The sequence below is a fragment of the Zootermopsis nevadensis genome, unplaced genomic scaffold (assembly GCF_977971745.1).
Source record: "Zootermopsis nevadensis isolate Lab colony 2312 unplaced genomic scaffold, Znev_1.0 Znev_ptg000031l, whole genome shotgun sequence".
In the NCBI taxonomy this organism is placed as follows: domain Eukaryota; kingdom Metazoa; phylum Arthropoda; class Insecta; order Blattodea; family Termopsidae; genus Zootermopsis; species Zootermopsis nevadensis.
In genome coordinates this window covers 6,989,062-7,006,549 of record NW_028259163.1, presented here as the reverse complement: position 1 = coordinate 7,006,549, position 17,488 = coordinate 6,989,062, and the positions used below count along the sequence as shown (strand labels likewise).

The window sequence follows — 17,488 nt, the reverse complement described above, 5'->3', positions numbered from 1 at the left end:
AAGAACTACCATTTAGAGGTCATGAATTATCTGAGTTGCCCCTTGACAGAAGTATTTGTAAAGAATATTTTGAACATTATGAACCTCTGCTGAATGACCTTTTGCTAAGGCACATCTCTGGCCATTGAAAATAATTTGTTAAAAGCCCTCCATGAAGTGTTGCTAGTTGACATTTCAAGACAAATTCAGGAACCACCTAATATTGGATGAAACTTCTCATTTTCATTTTGTCATGAGGTACATTCATGATAGTAACAGGTCTTTCTGCTCAAACCATTTCTCTCTGTGTTCGCAAATTCTTACATTTTGGTTCATACATTACAGACAGGTCTGGGTATAGATTTTATTCACAAAATAAGAGAAATTCAAAGTCACGTGCAAAATGAACATGACACACTTCTCAATTTTCTAACAAAAACCAGGGAAATGAAGAAGGCAAATCCTGACACAGAAAATTCTGCAGAAGAGAAGTACAGAAAACTTTTCTACAAAATTACTGCTACTACATAAGTGAGAAATTTTACATACATAACTTTAAGGCTGCCTTTCCTGAACAGCATACACAAAAACTGCCCGTGTATTTTTTACATTCTATTCTTCATGAAAACCTTGAAACCAACAGTAGTCCAAGCTACTGATATTGTTGAAAATAAGCCATAGCACTGAACGGGACAAACCAACAAATTAAGCAGACATCACACAAAATATCATTGCTGGGTAAAAACTCAGAGCACTGAGAAATAAACAGTCCATTCTTCTCTGTCATTCCAGCGAATGGTGCATGACGGCACAATCCTTGTGTTTTAAGTCACTAAATTCAGTAACCGATACTCAGACGAGAACAAAAATATGATCTGAGACTGTTGAAACCATAAGTATTGCAACTGTGTTTGTCGGCATAACTGTAAGTGGTTACACAGGCGGTTGAAATTAACGGATAATGATTAATTGATTGATTACATAAATCTATATTTACCTTATTATAAACTGAAGACATGATATATAGGCCACGAAGGCATACTATGAGCCTGAAGTTCTCTTTGTAATTTTTATATTCTTGCATTTGACCTATTTCCAGCCCTCCCTCCGACTTGTAAATTCCGTGCAGATGAAAATCACACGACATAAAAGTTACAACACCAGGTCAGGTTATGACAGGTAGATGAAACAGAGGGTAAAACAGAAGTCACCCCAAAAAATGCTGAATCAGGTTGAAGCCTGTAATTTACATAGAAGTCCACGTAACTAGAATAAGTTCAGTGTCTTTCACCATGAGCTTCGTTACAAATTCCTTCAAAACCTGCATCCTTAGAGATCGCCTACCACGAGATATTCGCTGTACGTGTTTCCATACTTGTTACCCATAATTCCAGTTCCTATTCTGATCCAAATGTTTATTTCCTTTGCAGAATCCAGAAATGGCCGACATTGAATTTGCGTCCTTCATTGAAGAAATAATGAATCTGCCCCTTCAGTTACGTAGTTTGTAATTAAAAGGTTAAATAGGTTTACTTAAATAGATACATTCCTTTAGTTAAGTAGTTACTTTGTTTTATTTAAACAGTTAAAGTTCACATATTGTATATTTCAATTCATTTATTAAAGTGCTTGACAACAGCCAAAAAGGCCAATAACAGCCAAGCACTAACAACAATACAGACATTACAATACAAAAGCAAACAAACAATGAACTGAAAACATAAATGTACAATATTGATTTATTGCATAATAACTAATAAGTAAAAAACTAAATGTTATAGACAAGTAAAGTAATAATTAAACTAAAAACAGTTTAATTTTGGACAAACAACATACACAATAAAATGTCATACTAAGTAAACAATAAAAAACCATGATTATTGTTTAAAAAGCTGACTGACCTCAGCAAGCAAAATGCAATCTTTGTTAAAGATGTCGATGGTCCTACAGACTGCATTGGCAGCAGAAACACTTCTGGCAGAGGGACTGGCCTTGAAATTACGTTGTACAGTAAAGGTAGAATAGTCTCTGATAGACCTAGTAGGTATGCAGAGACTAACTGTATCAAAAACAGATGAGCAACTAATTTTGCCTTTAAAAACATTGATTAGGAAAAGCGCATCCAAAAGCCTCCTCCTTAAATGTAAAGATAAGAAATTTAATCTAACTAATATTTCATCATAATTATAGGCACAAACGCCATTAAAGAATCTAGCATAACATAGAGCTACAAATTTCCTTTGAATCCTTTCCAATTTAAAGGAATCAGTATTAGTAATAGAGTTCCAAACAACAGAAGCATACTCAATTTTGGAACGGACTAAGGTACTGTACAAGACCAAAAGGCTATCAACAGTGGAGAAGGAAGAAGTAATGTACCGAATCAAACCTAGCATTTTCAAGCTCTGTGATAATATATAGTTGATATGCTGGTGAAAATAGAGCTTACAGTCCAGTAGAACACCGAGATCTTTAACACAATGGGAGCGTGCCACCAGGTTGTTACACAATTTGTAATTAAAATAAATACTGTTTGTCTTCCGGGTGAATGATATAACAGTCGTTTTACTTAAATTAAGTTGCATCCCATTCACAAGACACCAATTTTGCACTCAATGGATGTCGTCCTGCAACAGTTTGCAGTCATCAACATTGCTGATACTCCGATACATCTTTAAGTCATCAGCAAATAAAAGGCACTGTGAATTATGTATGGAGTCGCAGATGTCATTAATGAATATATTAAACAGTAAGGGGCCTAGGGTGGAACCCTGAGGCACTCCACACTTAACACGATAAGGATACGAAAGAGTTCCAGATACACGAACAAAAGATTGCCTGTCAGAAAGATAACTATGGAACCAATCAACATAACTGGGTGATAGTCCAAAGTTTCTAAGTTTCCCAAGAAGAATATTATGAGGGACTAAGTCAAATGCTTTAGTAAGATCAAAGTATACCGAATCTGTTTGTCCTTGAGTACTAACTGAAGGTAAAACGGAATTAAGGTAAGTAACCAAATTTGTTGCTGTGGAATTAAATTTACGAAAACCATGCTTTGAGGGATTTAATCTGTACTTAAAATTTTTTTGCAAATGATCATAGACAATAAATTCAAATATTTTTGAAAAGTTATTAAGAATAGAGATGGGTCTATAATTACTAACAATGGAACTGTTGCCTTTTTTAAACACAGGAACAACAGCTGTTTCTTTCCACAGGGACGCAAAGGTGGCACTAGTTACACTTAAATTAAAAATATAGGTTAATAAGGGAGTGAAAATAACCCTTAATTACTAACGAAGGAATTCCATCTAACCCCACACACTTTGAGGGTCTGAGGCGCTTGATCGCCTTGCTAACTTCAGCAGGAGAGATAGGAGCGGCGGGCAAAAAATCAGAAGTAAAAGTATCGGTATTAGTGACGGACTGGCAAGAAGTGTTAAAAATTGATTCAAAATGCGTAGCAAATTCATCAGCAATGTGTTTCGGGTCACTGACAAACTGATCACCAATTTTTAGCTGAATGAAGGAGTTATCTTTTCTTTTGAAATTTGAAACGTGTTTCCAAAAATGCTGAGGGTGAGTTTTAAGACTGTCATCAACAGACTTTAACCACCGCCGCCTATCAGACTTGATGGTAGCCTTAACTAATTTACGAAAGTGTGCAAAGTTGGAGTAATGTAATAATAATAATAATAATAATTCATTTCATTTCATTTATTAGAGTGCTTGGCAACATCCAAAAGAGGCCAATAACAGCCAAGCACTAACAATAAACATAAACATAACAATACAAAAACAAACAAACAATAAACTAAATATATAGATGTACAATATAATAATGATAATATATCAATTCATTAATTTGTTACAAAATAATCAACAAGCAAATGAGCTGAATAATATGCCTAGGTATATAATAATTAAATTAAAAACAGTTAAATATAAATAATACATACAAAATGAAACTTTAGTAAAAAAAAAGAAAAGAAAAGAAAAGGAAATTGGCTAAATAAAATGCCCAAGAAAAATATTCTCCTTGTTAAAAATGTTGATGCGCTGACAGACTGCATTCGCAGCAGAAGCACACCTAAACAAGGAACTAGCTTTAAGACTACGATAAACAAAGAAACGAGAAGTAGTCCCTAATGGATCGGAGGGTACGCACAAAGAAACTGAATCAAAAACGGATAGGCAGCAAATTTTACCTTTAAATATATTAATGAGAAAGAGAGCATCAAGATGGCTCCTCAGCAGGTGCAGTCAAAGAAAATTTATCCTCACTGAAACGTCTTCATAATTATAGTCACTTAGGCCATTAAAAAATCTGGCGTGACATAAAGCAGCAAATTTCCTTTGAATTCTTTCAACTTTGGTAGAATCACTGGAAGTAATAGAATTCCAAGTAACAGATCCATACTCCAATTTAGACCAAACAAGACTATTGTATAAAAACCAATAAGCTATCTAAAGTAGAAGTAGTACCTAATTAAATTTAGCATTCTATCTAGTCTAGCAATAAGATGTTTCAGTCTTCTTGGCAAGAACTGCTATAAAATTAATGAAACTTCACCACGAGACCCAGCTATAATAAAACATTTATGCAACTGGTTTATCCAGACAATGAATGAAGATTAACTGACCCACAAGTATTGTTCTTTTCTGACAAAGCCTGGTTTTACTTAATTGGACATATGAACACACAAAATAACTGATTCTGGTAGTCAAAAAATTCCCTCATTTCATGGGCTATCACTTTTTCATATAATACTTTTGACCAACTTCCACGTATGCCTAATTATATAAAATTTCTAAACTTTAAAATGGAACCATATACTGTACAGTATTTATAATTTCATTATCACTGACCTCTCTAAACACTTTATGCAAAGTGTAGAGAAAAAAAGGTTTATATGCACGTAAATGAGTAAATAAATTATTTAAATTTGATCATTTGTCATGTAAATGTGCAGTAATAGTGATTAAATATCACTTATGAATAATAACTGACAATCATGTACAATTCTCTGCTAGCGATATTCTATAATTGCAGGTCATTATTGATAATAATATAATGGCAAGAAAAATTATACAGTAAACTGAGACAAAAAAGGTGAATGAATCACTGGGTCCTACGTCCAAGAAGCCTAAAGTTTAATTTGTGAACATATGGAATTATCTCTATTTGAGAATTTTTTTTTAAGAAATACTCTTATTGCTGACTTCCTTTACTGATCAATTCTTCTTCTTCTTCTTATTCTTTTAAGAATCTTTTATTCCTTACCTGCATAAAATTTTAAGATCATGTGAAAATATCCCACATGTGCTTCCTACATAATAAACTATCCATTGCATTAAAATATTCTAATATCTGATAATACAAATTTAACAAACATCAGAATTTACTACATCTAGATATAGATAAACATATTTCTAATTATAAAATATAGGCTATTAGAATTTCATAAGTATTTTTCTTTTCAACCCCTGATGACTTAATGGTGAATATGATCCTGTAATTTTGTGCCATGCCTGTGGAGGAGTGGAAGACTGCATACCTTTTTGGTATTGTGAAGAATCTGCGACAGGTGTCTGAAGCATTCTAGTTCTTGCTTTAGGCCTCGAAGGAAGAGGACTGGACCATCTGAAAGTTACAAGACATATAATTAAAATGTTTTACCTTCTTAATGTCCATTCACAAATTCTGTCCACCATTTCCACTTCTTTGTAATTCAACTTTATTTTCCATAGACATTTAGTTTAAAATTTGAAAAACATGTCTTCTTGTTGATGAAAGACTCGGGTTACAAGCCGCGTCAGGTGGCTGAATGGTGAATAGACCATATCTTCTGCCAACGTTTCGAAAACAACCCCTGCTCTCATCCTCAAGGCTGCTGCGTAACAAATCTGAGCCCTGAGGATGAGAACACAGATTTCTCTCACAATGTTGGCAGAAAATATGGTTCATACACCATTCAGCCACCTGACATGGCTTGTAACCTGAGAGTCTATCATGAAAGCTTCACTTTATACATGTCTTCTTGTTATTATCCATATGCACATACGAGAAACTCTACTCTGACAAAAAGGAGTTTTACAAAACTTTCTGCGTTTATCGAAATACAAGAAAAATATTAAATCAATTTAACAATCAGAAACTTCAAAGCGGAACATAACAGAAATATTATTAAAGCTGAAACCATGATCTTGTAAGCATAATTACACAATTTAACAATCCATTTCCACATGAACATTCCAAACAAGATATTTACTATTTAGTTTGAAAGTGAAAACAGATGAAATACTATGGATGGCTAGGAACGTGTTCATAATTCTTTTTTAATTTAATTAATATTGTGTACAAAGATAATACAAATACAAACAATGGACAACAAATTGAACTTGTACACTTCATACAACATAGAGTACTATGGATTGTCCATGGAAAATGCAGTACATACAAAAATTTAATGTTAAATTTTCTGGGAACCATAAAAGTTGGAATTATCGTAAATGTCATTTTGATTTATTACTGACTAATTTTATTTACATTAGACACATTACTTACATGGCTCTCACACTTTCAGAGTACAGCAAAACCAAATGTCGCCATCTATAAATGTTAGGATATTCTATAGGGTCTATATTTAAGCCATCCAATGCCTGCATTACAGTGGCATCCAACTTGGTAGGTGAGTCACTAGAAAAAAAAATTATATTTCAATAAGACTATTTTGTGCTCATATACTTAGTATTCTGGGCACTCTTTAAGGTGGTTACAGATTTTTCATCATTAGATCTAAATGTTGCTAACCACATATAAGACTACATGGCAGCACAGGCGTTTGAAAATTACAAGATGAGGAAACAACAAAATACAGCTTCTAGCAATCATTACCACTTTAAGTGATTAAAATTTTACTGTCTACAAAAATTAGGTAACAATTAGTGTGTTTGGGTACTTCACTGTCAGATAAATATTTCATGAATGACAAACTGCTGACAAGGCAAATATGAATTCTATGCAGCGGGCAAAAAAACTTTCCCCAACATTTTGGTTAAATAAATGTAGCAGCAGTAGTGGGTAGAAAAATTATTCTACTCTTTGCTTTATGTGACATTCAGTATTTACCCTTGTATAAAAACATCTGGCCATTCGTCTGGTGTTAACATTTCAGCGTCATCGTCATCATCATCATCGCAGTATGAATGTACTTCATTTCTGCTGAGTTTTTCAGGTGTTGATGGTGGTGTGAAATATTCATCATCATCATCATCATCTGGAATACAAATAAAACTCACATGCATAAGACATGATCTGTTAGAGGCTACCATCTATACATTTCATAAAATTATATGGTCAGAACCCCTACATTCTGTAAATTACAACTAGTCCCTTCAGGTCTTTATACAGGGCTAATCTAAATGATGTTCCCGATTTGAAACACGTTACTCACGTTTAATGAAATTCAGATGCACAAAATTGGTACCGATGGAAAGAAAAACTTTCCAAGATTATGTTGGTATACTTCGCGGCCGCATAGTAACACTGTTCGCCGCCAGGGGCGATATGACAGAAAATTACTGCCAACGAAGGCAGAGGAGCCTTTTGTGTCCTGGATTTCCACATTCACCGGACCTGACGCCCTGTGATTTTTTTCTGTAGGAGTTCATCAAAGATATTCTTCGTGCCACCCTCACCACAGACCTTGCCAGAAGCCATTACAGCAATCGATCATGATATGCTGCAACGTGTCTGGGAGGAACTCGACTACAGGCTGGATGTGTGCCGAGTTACCAAGGGGGCTCGCATTGAACACCTGTGATGTACTGAAACAAAACTTGGAGAGTTTCTCTTTCCATTGGTACCAATTTTGTGCATCTGAATTTCATTGAACGTATTATTTCTTTCATATCGTGAACATCACTTAGACTAGCCCTGTATTCCACTAAACCAGGGGTTCTTACCCTTTTTCGCTGGCATACCACTAATTCTAATTTAACACACTAAATGTACCAGTAACCAAATTCATTCAGGGAAATCTTATTTATGTTAATATTATCTTCTGCTTTTCTTACTTACTTCGCATACCACCAGTGGTACGTGTACCACAGGTTGAGAAACGCTGCACCATACAATATTCAGTCTCCAGCACTTATATTAGCATAAATTCACATTTTAAAAAGACATGTACATAAAAACACGCATCAGAAATCTTACCTTCTGAAAACTCACCACCTGATGATATGTATGTCATTTGATGTAACTTATTAGTTTCTGAATTATATGTCTGTCTCTTTTTAAAGCTGCTCACTTTCAGATTACAGTGTGTTTCATGAATGGAACCTTCCATCTCACTAATTCTTGTACTATCACACTGCTGGTCAGAATCTAGTGGAAAGTACATAATTAATTAGCTTCATTATTTATTATAATGTACAATATGCTAATAGGATCAACAATAATGAATATGAGGAAGGAGATCAATTGTAACAGTAACTATATTGTCTAAAATCCCCTGAGTGTCACAGAAGAAGAATAGAATGCAATGGTATTTACAGCATTCACAGCACCATCTACAGAAGTAAAATATTGGTACTGCTAAAAATCTCTTTTTAGACATTCTAAACTTGTATGATTTTTCAAGAACAAATTGATTCTACAAACTCCACTCACTGGAAAACCTAACACTTGGAGGACTTATGTTTTCAAGAAAGAGACCAGTATATGCAACGAGTATAGGCGTGAATGGATAAGAATTTGATTTGTTACAAAGGTCGCTCAGTTACATTTGGGAGTGTCAAAGACTTCAACCTACATCACATGAACTGATTCCAACAAAAAATCTGTAATTCTCCTGCTTCATATTTGGGGCATATGATTTAAATCTTAGCCTGGAGACTAGTTATCCTAAGGTTTTTCATGGTTTTACTCAGGACTTCCCTGCAAATTCTGGGATCAGACCATATCCACCTTCTTCCATATCCTTTCAAATTCATTATTCATTACTCATCTCATCATTTGATGCTAAGTAATCTCAACTACTGACAGTATCATTAAATAAACCACAAATAAATAAATAAATACATACATAAACAATTTTTAGTCACATTCAGCATTTACTTACTTTAGTTCAGGGGTTCAAATAATGAAGAATTATCACTAGATGGAACTGAAATGGTGATGGATATATATTTATTTTCAGTGCTTTGTTAATCCCCAAGTATCACTACATTTTTAAGGTGGAATAAAGGTACCTTACATAAACTAATATAATTTCTACAAATAATAAATAAAATTAAATTCTACATTTATTTTATGCAAACAACGTAACAAATATGCACTCACCATTATCTTCTACAAATGTAAGTCGTCTTGTAATTCCATCTGATGAAGATTGTGTGTTAGCTTTGTCAGATGTAGACCGCACATGATTTCTCTTGAAGGACCAACCTTTCCTAGCATTTCTCATAAAATTATGATTTTGTCTGAAGCATAAGCACTGTGAAGCATCAGACCAAATCCTCATACATTCTTCTTCTGTTCGGACATGGATATCTTTCTTAGCACCACTGGTTTTGTCTGTGTCTTTACCATTTCCTTGTATTTCTAAGGCGCAAAGAATATACTCGGCAATACATTTTACCTGATTACGTTCACAATTGGTTTTTCTTTGGTGTTCAGCATATGCATGTGCATCACGGTAACATACGCTCACATCATCCTCTTCATCTGAATAAGAACATGACAATGGGGAAACCGTAGATTGAAGACCAGACACGACAAATTCCAGTTCATCACTAGTAAGCTCAATAAGCTTTGCTGCTACAATTACGGCGATTCGAGAGTGAACGAGATTAAAATCGACAGATGCGAATCTGGCGTCATCTTTAAAACTGCTGACAAGATCTTGGAGATGCCTAATTTCTGGATCAAGCATGTCAGGCACTGAATCACTAACCTGTACACTACGACCAACAACCGCGAGTCCATCAAACATTCGTTTAGCGAACACACAACAAGATTTTTCTACACATAAGAATGGGCTAACACCTGGATTCAACAGAGTTTCATCTTCCATGCCAGCATTTGCATCCACTTTTCGATGACTGTACACATTTGATTTGGTCTTAAACGCATTCTCTACTAGTGGTTTAACTGGACTGGTGTCAGACAGACTGCACGCTTTAAAAGCAAGGCACAGATTTGACACTGGACTAATCTCATCATCAACTGACTGATTTTCACTATACTCTGTTAAAGATGATACACAACCACTCACTACACATTCTGAACTATCATAACACTCCTTGGTTGAATATGGTTTCTGTGCAGCCTCCTCAAATCTGTTCTTCAGATAAGCCTCAAGTTTCTGAAGCCCATCCTCAGAGGCCAAATTTGTAAATGTATCAAGAAATGGCCAATATTCATTCCAACCAACCCTGAATTCCTCAGCCAGGTCCCTGTAAGAAATCACAGGCACAAAATATATTATACTTTCGGGCAAAGTAAAGCAGATATTTTCTTCCTTTGCATTATGCTTCATGGTCAACAGTTTCTTTGGCCAATAACATCAAGCTACTAACTGAAACTGTTTGAGCAGGACACCATTCTACTACTAAAACAAATATACTAATATTATTTCATGTGAAAATTTCTTGCATCCCATTATTTTTATATGGAAAAACTGAGGAACACTGTCAACAAAACTGAATGAATAATAAGAGGCAGAGAAACAGCATCAAGTAGAATAAAACACGCATCTAAATACAGAAAGATAAAATGGAAGGAAAGAATAAATGGCCTTGTAATTTACCATCAACAATGCTTGATATTACTTATGATTGGCTGATGTGTGAGTAGTGGAGTCAGCATTTTCCTGTCAAACAGACTGCCTCGTGAGGTTCTAAATTTTAAAATCTATACATTCAGTAACAGTAACATATCATTTTGCTTCATAATCTAAACTTCATTTGAAATTACATATGCACAATATTCGCTTTTAGAGGTTAACTGGGACGTGCAAGGCTAAAGGTTCATATGGGGCACCAAATACTCTTGCCCTTTCTCAGGTCATGGTGCATTTATCTTATAATACATAAGAATATAACTGTTTGTTGAGTAAAATAATTTCTATATTTGAAGCTCTGACTTCAAGAACCACTTAGATTTGGGCAAACAGTGTCTCACTAAAGCAAAGTGAAAGAAACATAAGCTTGAAGTCGTCCTTATCTCCCACCTGCCAACTCTTTCTAATCCTTTCTCAACATCCAGCAGTCTAAATGCATGACAACTCAGACTTCCTGTATATGCCTGTCTGCAGGCATTCTGCTTTGGAGTCCGAGGCATCCGAGGAGGAGTCTTCCACTTCTTCCGGAACACGATTGCTTTTTCATGATTCATTGGTCCTGCATAAGCCCGGATTTCCATCCTTCCATTAAGTGGATCAGCTTTTAATACCTGATGAATAAACATTTTAAAAACATTTTAGAACAAACAGTAAATTAATAGAATGACGTCTCCTCTGATGATGAGCCATGTTTGTATGAAGTTAATTTTCTGCATTTCACAGACTGTGTCTGCCTCCAACACCAGAGACTGACAGGTTGATTTCATTGGTGATTGGGTGGGTGTAGTATAGATATATATGCACTGTCAGCTCATGGAGCCCAGTCTCCTTGATCAAGAATGGACCAAGGGGACAACAGTAGGTGGTGTATGGCGATCACCCTACCTAAAAGGACACAGTCCCTAGATTATTTCCTATAGAACTGAAAACTGAAACACAAAGACAAATAAATTCAGAAGGCATTCAAAATATAATAAAGTCAAGATACAATTAAATAATGGAAAACAGCTATTAAGCACATAAAAACAGAACGTCTACAAAAAAATTCAAAAAAGCTTTAATCAAGGTGTTTTGAGAGGAACACATTTAATCTGTACTCTTCAATGCGAGGCAATATGATGACAAAAAAAAAAATTGTGACAAAACATTTCACGTTAAGTAAAAGATTTTACAAACTGTTATATTTGATAGTTTTGGTTACATATGAAGTACACACACAATACATGAGACAGAACATATAAACCTCCTTGCATCCATCAAATAAGCAGTGTGTGGGGTCTAAACATGGTAACAGAAGTAACTGTCAACATTCCTGCTAGAAATGAATCTCCAGACATCCTGTGAACACCCTGAATTGTCCCAGCTTCACTTTGAAAACTACCAGCTCTGATATGAGAGAATTCTCTGACTAATTTAAATTTCTCGACAGGACCCTGCATAGTGAATACATGTGTAAAAACAATTTATTACCAACCAGAGGGCAAGCAGGAGAGAATGGATCACCAACAGTAGGCTGTACAGAATTATCCTCTGATCTAAGTACAGGAACATAAAACATGTCATCCAGTAAATTTGACAGTTTTTGCCTTAGACTTTCATCTGGAGAGGAAACACGACTGCAGATAACCTGGAAAAAAAGAAGAAGGAGAAATCATGAGTATGGTAAGTAAGATAGAAATAACGTTATGTACATATAACGGGTTACAGGAAGTAGCCACACTATTTTAATTGTTTCAGCTATGTAAAATCCTACATCTCAGCAAGCAGACTGGTCCTCTGGCAGCACTCCACATTTGTATTAGGGAGGTTAGCTAGTTTGAATCTTGACCAGTCTAATGACTATCTGGATTGTCATTTTTCTGTTTGTGAGTCTCTCCAGGCAATTTCATGGAACTGACATAAGCCATGACAGACTCTTATCTATTCACAATTCATAATTATCGTCACATCACATTCAATTATATCAAATTTCTAAACTTTAAAATGGAATCATATACTGTATATATATATATATATATATATATATATATATATATATACATATATATAATAATTTCATTATCACTGACATCTCTAAACACTTTATGCAAAGTGTAGAGAAAAAAAAGGTTTATAAGTACGTAAATGAGATCCTTGGTAAAACTCTAAAAGAAAGGCCTTCACAAATTCTTACAAACAATATTTTAAAATGTCAATGTGCTAAATACTTTATGATATACTTAATTTAATTTTTTATGAAAATCAATAACACTGGGTGTGAAATAAATTTCTGGGTTATATTATCACTTTTTTAACAAACTGAGAAATATTTTGGACCAACTAACTCCAAGGTAGAGGAATTTTCCTTACAAATTTCTGTCATTCAAATAGTCAAAAAAATTCCCTCATTTCATGGAATTTGATGCGCCATCACTTTTTCAAATAATACTTTTCACCAACTTCCACCTATGCCTTGACCTCATGTCTTACGGTTTCCCAAACAAAACTTTGTACATATTTCTTGATTCTCCCATCATACTACATTACCAACCAATCACATTCTTCTTAGTTGAAGCACAGAGAATAACATAAATATTTTATAACAAGTACTCACTCCTGAAGAATACTGTGATGTATATATGATAATGAAAATACATGTTACTTGCATCTCTTGGTGTTTGTCCATATTTATTCCTCGAATGTCTATCACATTGTGGATAAGACACCAATACATCTACAACTGAAAGAGCTCCCAATTTAACTGCAAAATGTATCGGAGTCTCATTGAGGGCCTTATCAGGAGTATTCAGGTAAAGATCCAACAAGATACGAGCTCGGTCCTCACAGTTGGCAGCATCATCATCTCCATACAGCAACTGAATAAATGCAACATTGCTCACTGTCTGTAGAATTAGATCACATATTTGTGCGTCACAAACCTTGGCTGCTACATGCATTGCGTTATACCGTGAGCCTTCCTAAACCCGGAAAAGACAAAGAAACAGTAAATAAATTATTTAAATTTGATCATCTGTCATGTAAATGTGCAGTAATAGTGATTAAATATCACTTATGAATAATAACTGACAATTATGTACAATTCTCTGTTAGCGATATTCTATAGTTGCAGGTCATTATTGATAATGAATAGATTATTCACTTTTACCGTCAGGCAGAACAAAGCATAATGATTTATAAGTTTATAGAGTAAATTACAGCTAACGTAAAATAAATAAATAACATATAAATTAAAGACTGTGATACATCTTAGTGTAGTTCCCAGTGGAATTAAGGTTGAAAATACCCAGAAAAAATGGTAAATCCCCATAAGAGTTGAAATCAAAGAAGAACATGGATGTTCTTCTCTGTTTTACATTTGGATCTCAAGATAAATGTCAAAGAACAACATTGACTTTTATTTTAATAAAAATGCACAGCAAAGCACACTCCAGTTCACACACTGCTGCTTGCTGGGAAAATCTTGAATATTGCTTCCTCAATATTCTCTTTGATTTATTTTATGCATTTTGTCTTTCAAGCTACCCCATAAATAAAAATCACACAGTGTGAGGTCTGGGAAACAAGTTGGTCATAAACTTTCATTAATACATTTTTCAACAAACATGTCAGTTACTGTGGCCACAGAGTTACCGGTTGTGTTCCCTTTACTGAATCCTGCTGAAAGTAACCATACACTTTCCTTTTTTTAATGAACTTAAGGAAAATCCTTTTCAAAATCTAATTAACATAACTTCCTGAGTGAAGACTATCCATAAAAGAAAAACTGAGACAATTATTCACCATACACTGATTCCACACCAAACACCAACTTCTCGATTTTGAAGCAGAATATAATGAAGGACTCCAGGGTATTTTGAGCACCAGAATCAGTTATTTTGTGTGTTCATATGTCCAATTAAGAAAAACCAGGCTTTGTCAGTAAAAAACAATACTTGTGGGTCAGTGAATCTTCATTCATTGTCTGGATAAACCAGTTGCAAAAATGTATTATTATAGCTGGGTCTCGTGGTTGTTACAGAAAAAGGTGAAGTTTCATTAACTTTATAGCAGTTCTTGCCAAGAAGACTGAAACATCCTATTGCTAGACTAGATATACCAGTGATTTCTTGACAAATGCTCTAATCTTGCAATAGTATAATCAAGTTTCTCTTCTCTTTATTTTCTTATGCAATTCTAACACATTCCTTTGAATGTATTAACGAAACCTTGGGGAAATATCAACACCAGATAATTTTTGTTTAAGTTCTCTGTGATATATACATAAGCTAAATTGGTTTTTTACATAATTATCCAAATACAAAATAACAAGCCTGTATCTTGAACACACAAATAACAGAGGGAAAAAAAACAAAAACATTACTCATGCCAGTTTTCATAACCCTATCTTAACCCATGGACTTAAATTTTTTTAACAAGCATGGTTTCTGTATATAATCGCCCATACAACAGCCTGGATTTCATTTAGTCATTCATAGATGGCTCCCAACTACACATATAAAAATAAAAGAAACACCTAACTTCAAAATCCCTGCTTCTGATGCTCACTCTTAATGTTGTGAAACCATTTTATTGCACAGAATGTTTTGGTAGGGCAGTCTGATTTATTTTTTGTGTATGAAAAGAGCATTAAAATCAGTGATGACCGAGTTAGGAATTCTATGTAGAATACTAACACATACATTTCAAAACTACTTATAAGAATGCAACCTGCATACCTGAAGAATGGCTGGAGTATCTCCACTACTCACTAGGTAACGAGGATTACACCAGATGGTATTTGTGAATGTAAGAGTGTCACCACATTCTATCACTTTCCTCAGCCAAACCAAATCCTGGGATTTAGGTGCTTTGAAAGGACTTGGTTTTTCACCTATTACAGGACTGCTGGTTTCTAAATTTGGAACTACAATTTCAGGAGCTTGAACTGCAAATTCCACAGCCTCCTGTCTTGTCTTAAAGGAATTAAACCTCGCTTCCTTGTATTTTTTCACAATTTTCAGTGCTTCTGATTTGTCATTATAGACATGCAGAGTGTCTGAAAAATGAAGCAAAAATGTTTATATATACAAATGATGCATAAATCTGTCAATGGAAATTCAACAGACAGTAATTACCTATTTTACATCCAAAAGAAAATAATTAAAATAATGACAGGTTTTAAAAGCAGAGGCTCTTGTAGAAAATTAGTTAGAAAATTTTCTACACTTTCATTTGCAAGTGAATAAATACTCTCCTTACTATCATTTATGGTGAAAAACTTGGACAAATTTCAAAGAAATAAATATGCACATAATTTAAACATAATATGTAAATATGACCTTCAAATGCCAAATCCTAACCTCACTACATATCAAGAAGGAGTATATTATACAGGTATCAAGTCATTCAATAATCTTCCACATACAATTAAGAGTTTAAATCATGATATAAAAGTAATCAAGTCTGCATTACCTCTTAACTCACTCCTACTCTGTAGATGATTTTACCTCTGTTGACAATTCTTAACCTTTAGGTATATCTATATGTAAATAAGGTTTCGTTGCAAGATTTGAGGTTTCACAGCGGTGAGAATGAAGATTTCTGTCTTCTGGGTTGTTGTGCTATGTAGTTTAGTTATTGTATTTAAAATTCATAAGTTCATATATAAGTTCTGTACTTATATTATTATCCGTAGAATGTAAATAAACTATATCTACAATTCAAAATCTTAAAACTAACTTTCGAATGCATATTCATTTATGTTTATATTTTACTACTTACCATCAGATTCCAAGACAGTGTCACTAGGTATATTTACACCGTAATACATTTCTTCACAATTAGCAGTATCACAAAATTTTTGTTTCGAAATTGCCGCGTCCTTCACATAAAAACGTTGCTTTTAAATATAAAAATCTACTCTACACATAACATTCATAAAACCCTTCTTAAAACAAGAACTTCAAAGGAGTCAAGGTAGGAAGACGTTAAATCAAAGCAGAAGCTTTATAAAACTCGAATTCAACTGTTTTTCCGTTATGATGCAATTACTAATACCAACCACAGAGACGTACCAACCTCGGGATGATAGACACCATTTCACGGACTGTAAAATGCTATTACCTTTGGTAGTATATACATCATGACTGATGAAATCTTAGGTTCTCACGGCTTGAGTGCAATTGATTCAGTACTTGGGCATTCATATGCTAATGGAGGATTAAGTACAGGAGCTTATAAAAGTGTGAAGGAGTGAATTAATTGCATATATGAGGTTCTCACAGCAGTGAGCAGACATTACAATACAAAAGCAAACAAACAAAGAACTGAAAACATAACTGTACAATATTGATTTATTGCAAAATAAGTCATAACTAAATGTTATAGATAAATAAAATAATAATTATACTAGAAACAGTTTAATATTGAACAAAAAAACATACACAATAAAATGTCATACTAAGTAAACAATAAAAAACCATGATTATTGTTCAAAAAGCTGACTGACCTCAGCAAGCAAAATGCAATCTTTGTTAAAGATGTCGATGCTCCTACAGACTGCATTGGCAGCAGAAACACATCTGGCAGAGAGACTGGCCTTGAAATTACGTTGTACAGTAAAGGTAGAATAAGAAGATATCCTTCTTCTGGGTTATTGTGCTGTGTAGTCTGGTCGA

At 34.3% G+C, this 17,488-nt stretch overlaps 2 protein-coding genes across 2 annotated transcripts in view; one reads left to right on the top strand and one right to left on the bottom strand.

Annotated features, from left to right (window-relative positions):
* The window catches only part of LOC147872051 (eukaryotic translation initiation factor 4 gamma 1-like), a 164,880-nt gene that overhangs the window by 41,497 nt on the left and 105,895 nt on the right, over positions 1 to 17,488 (top strand). The gene's annotated exons all lie outside the window — the stretch shown is intronic.
* Positions 330 to 16,889, bottom strand: LOC147872057 (ankyrin repeat and LEM domain-containing protein 2 homolog). Its single transcript, XM_087359346.1, has 10 exons — positions 16,593 to 16,889; positions 15,548 to 15,867; positions 13,478 to 13,789; positions 12,307 to 12,459; positions 11,223 to 11,443; positions 9,332 to 10,446; positions 8,204 to 8,374; positions 7,115 to 7,262; positions 6,551 to 6,682; positions 330 to 5,626 (listed from the first exon to the last, which is right to left on the bottom strand). Exons 1-10 carry the CDS (start codon positions 16,639 to 16,641, stop codon positions 5,437 to 5,439), a joined length of 2,811 nt encoding a protein of 936 aa, XP_087215472.1. The 5' UTR covers positions 16,642 to 16,889; the 3' UTR covers positions 330 to 5,436.

Excerpts from the sequence above, each read along its gene's own strand:
- LOC147872057 (XM_087359346.1), bottom strand. The coding sequence starts at position 16,641 with ATGTATTACGGTGTAAATATACCTAGTGACACTGTCTTGGAATCTGAT. Across the intron at positions 11,444-12,306 it reads TCTCTCCTGCTTGCCCTCTG|GTATTAAAAGCTGATCCACT; the intron begins GTTGGTAATAAA and ends TTTATTCATCAG. Across the intron at positions 5,627-6,550 it reads TCTGAAAGTGTGAGAGCCAT|ATGGTCCAGTCCTCTTCCTT; the intron begins GTAAGTAATGTG and ends TGTAACTTTCAG.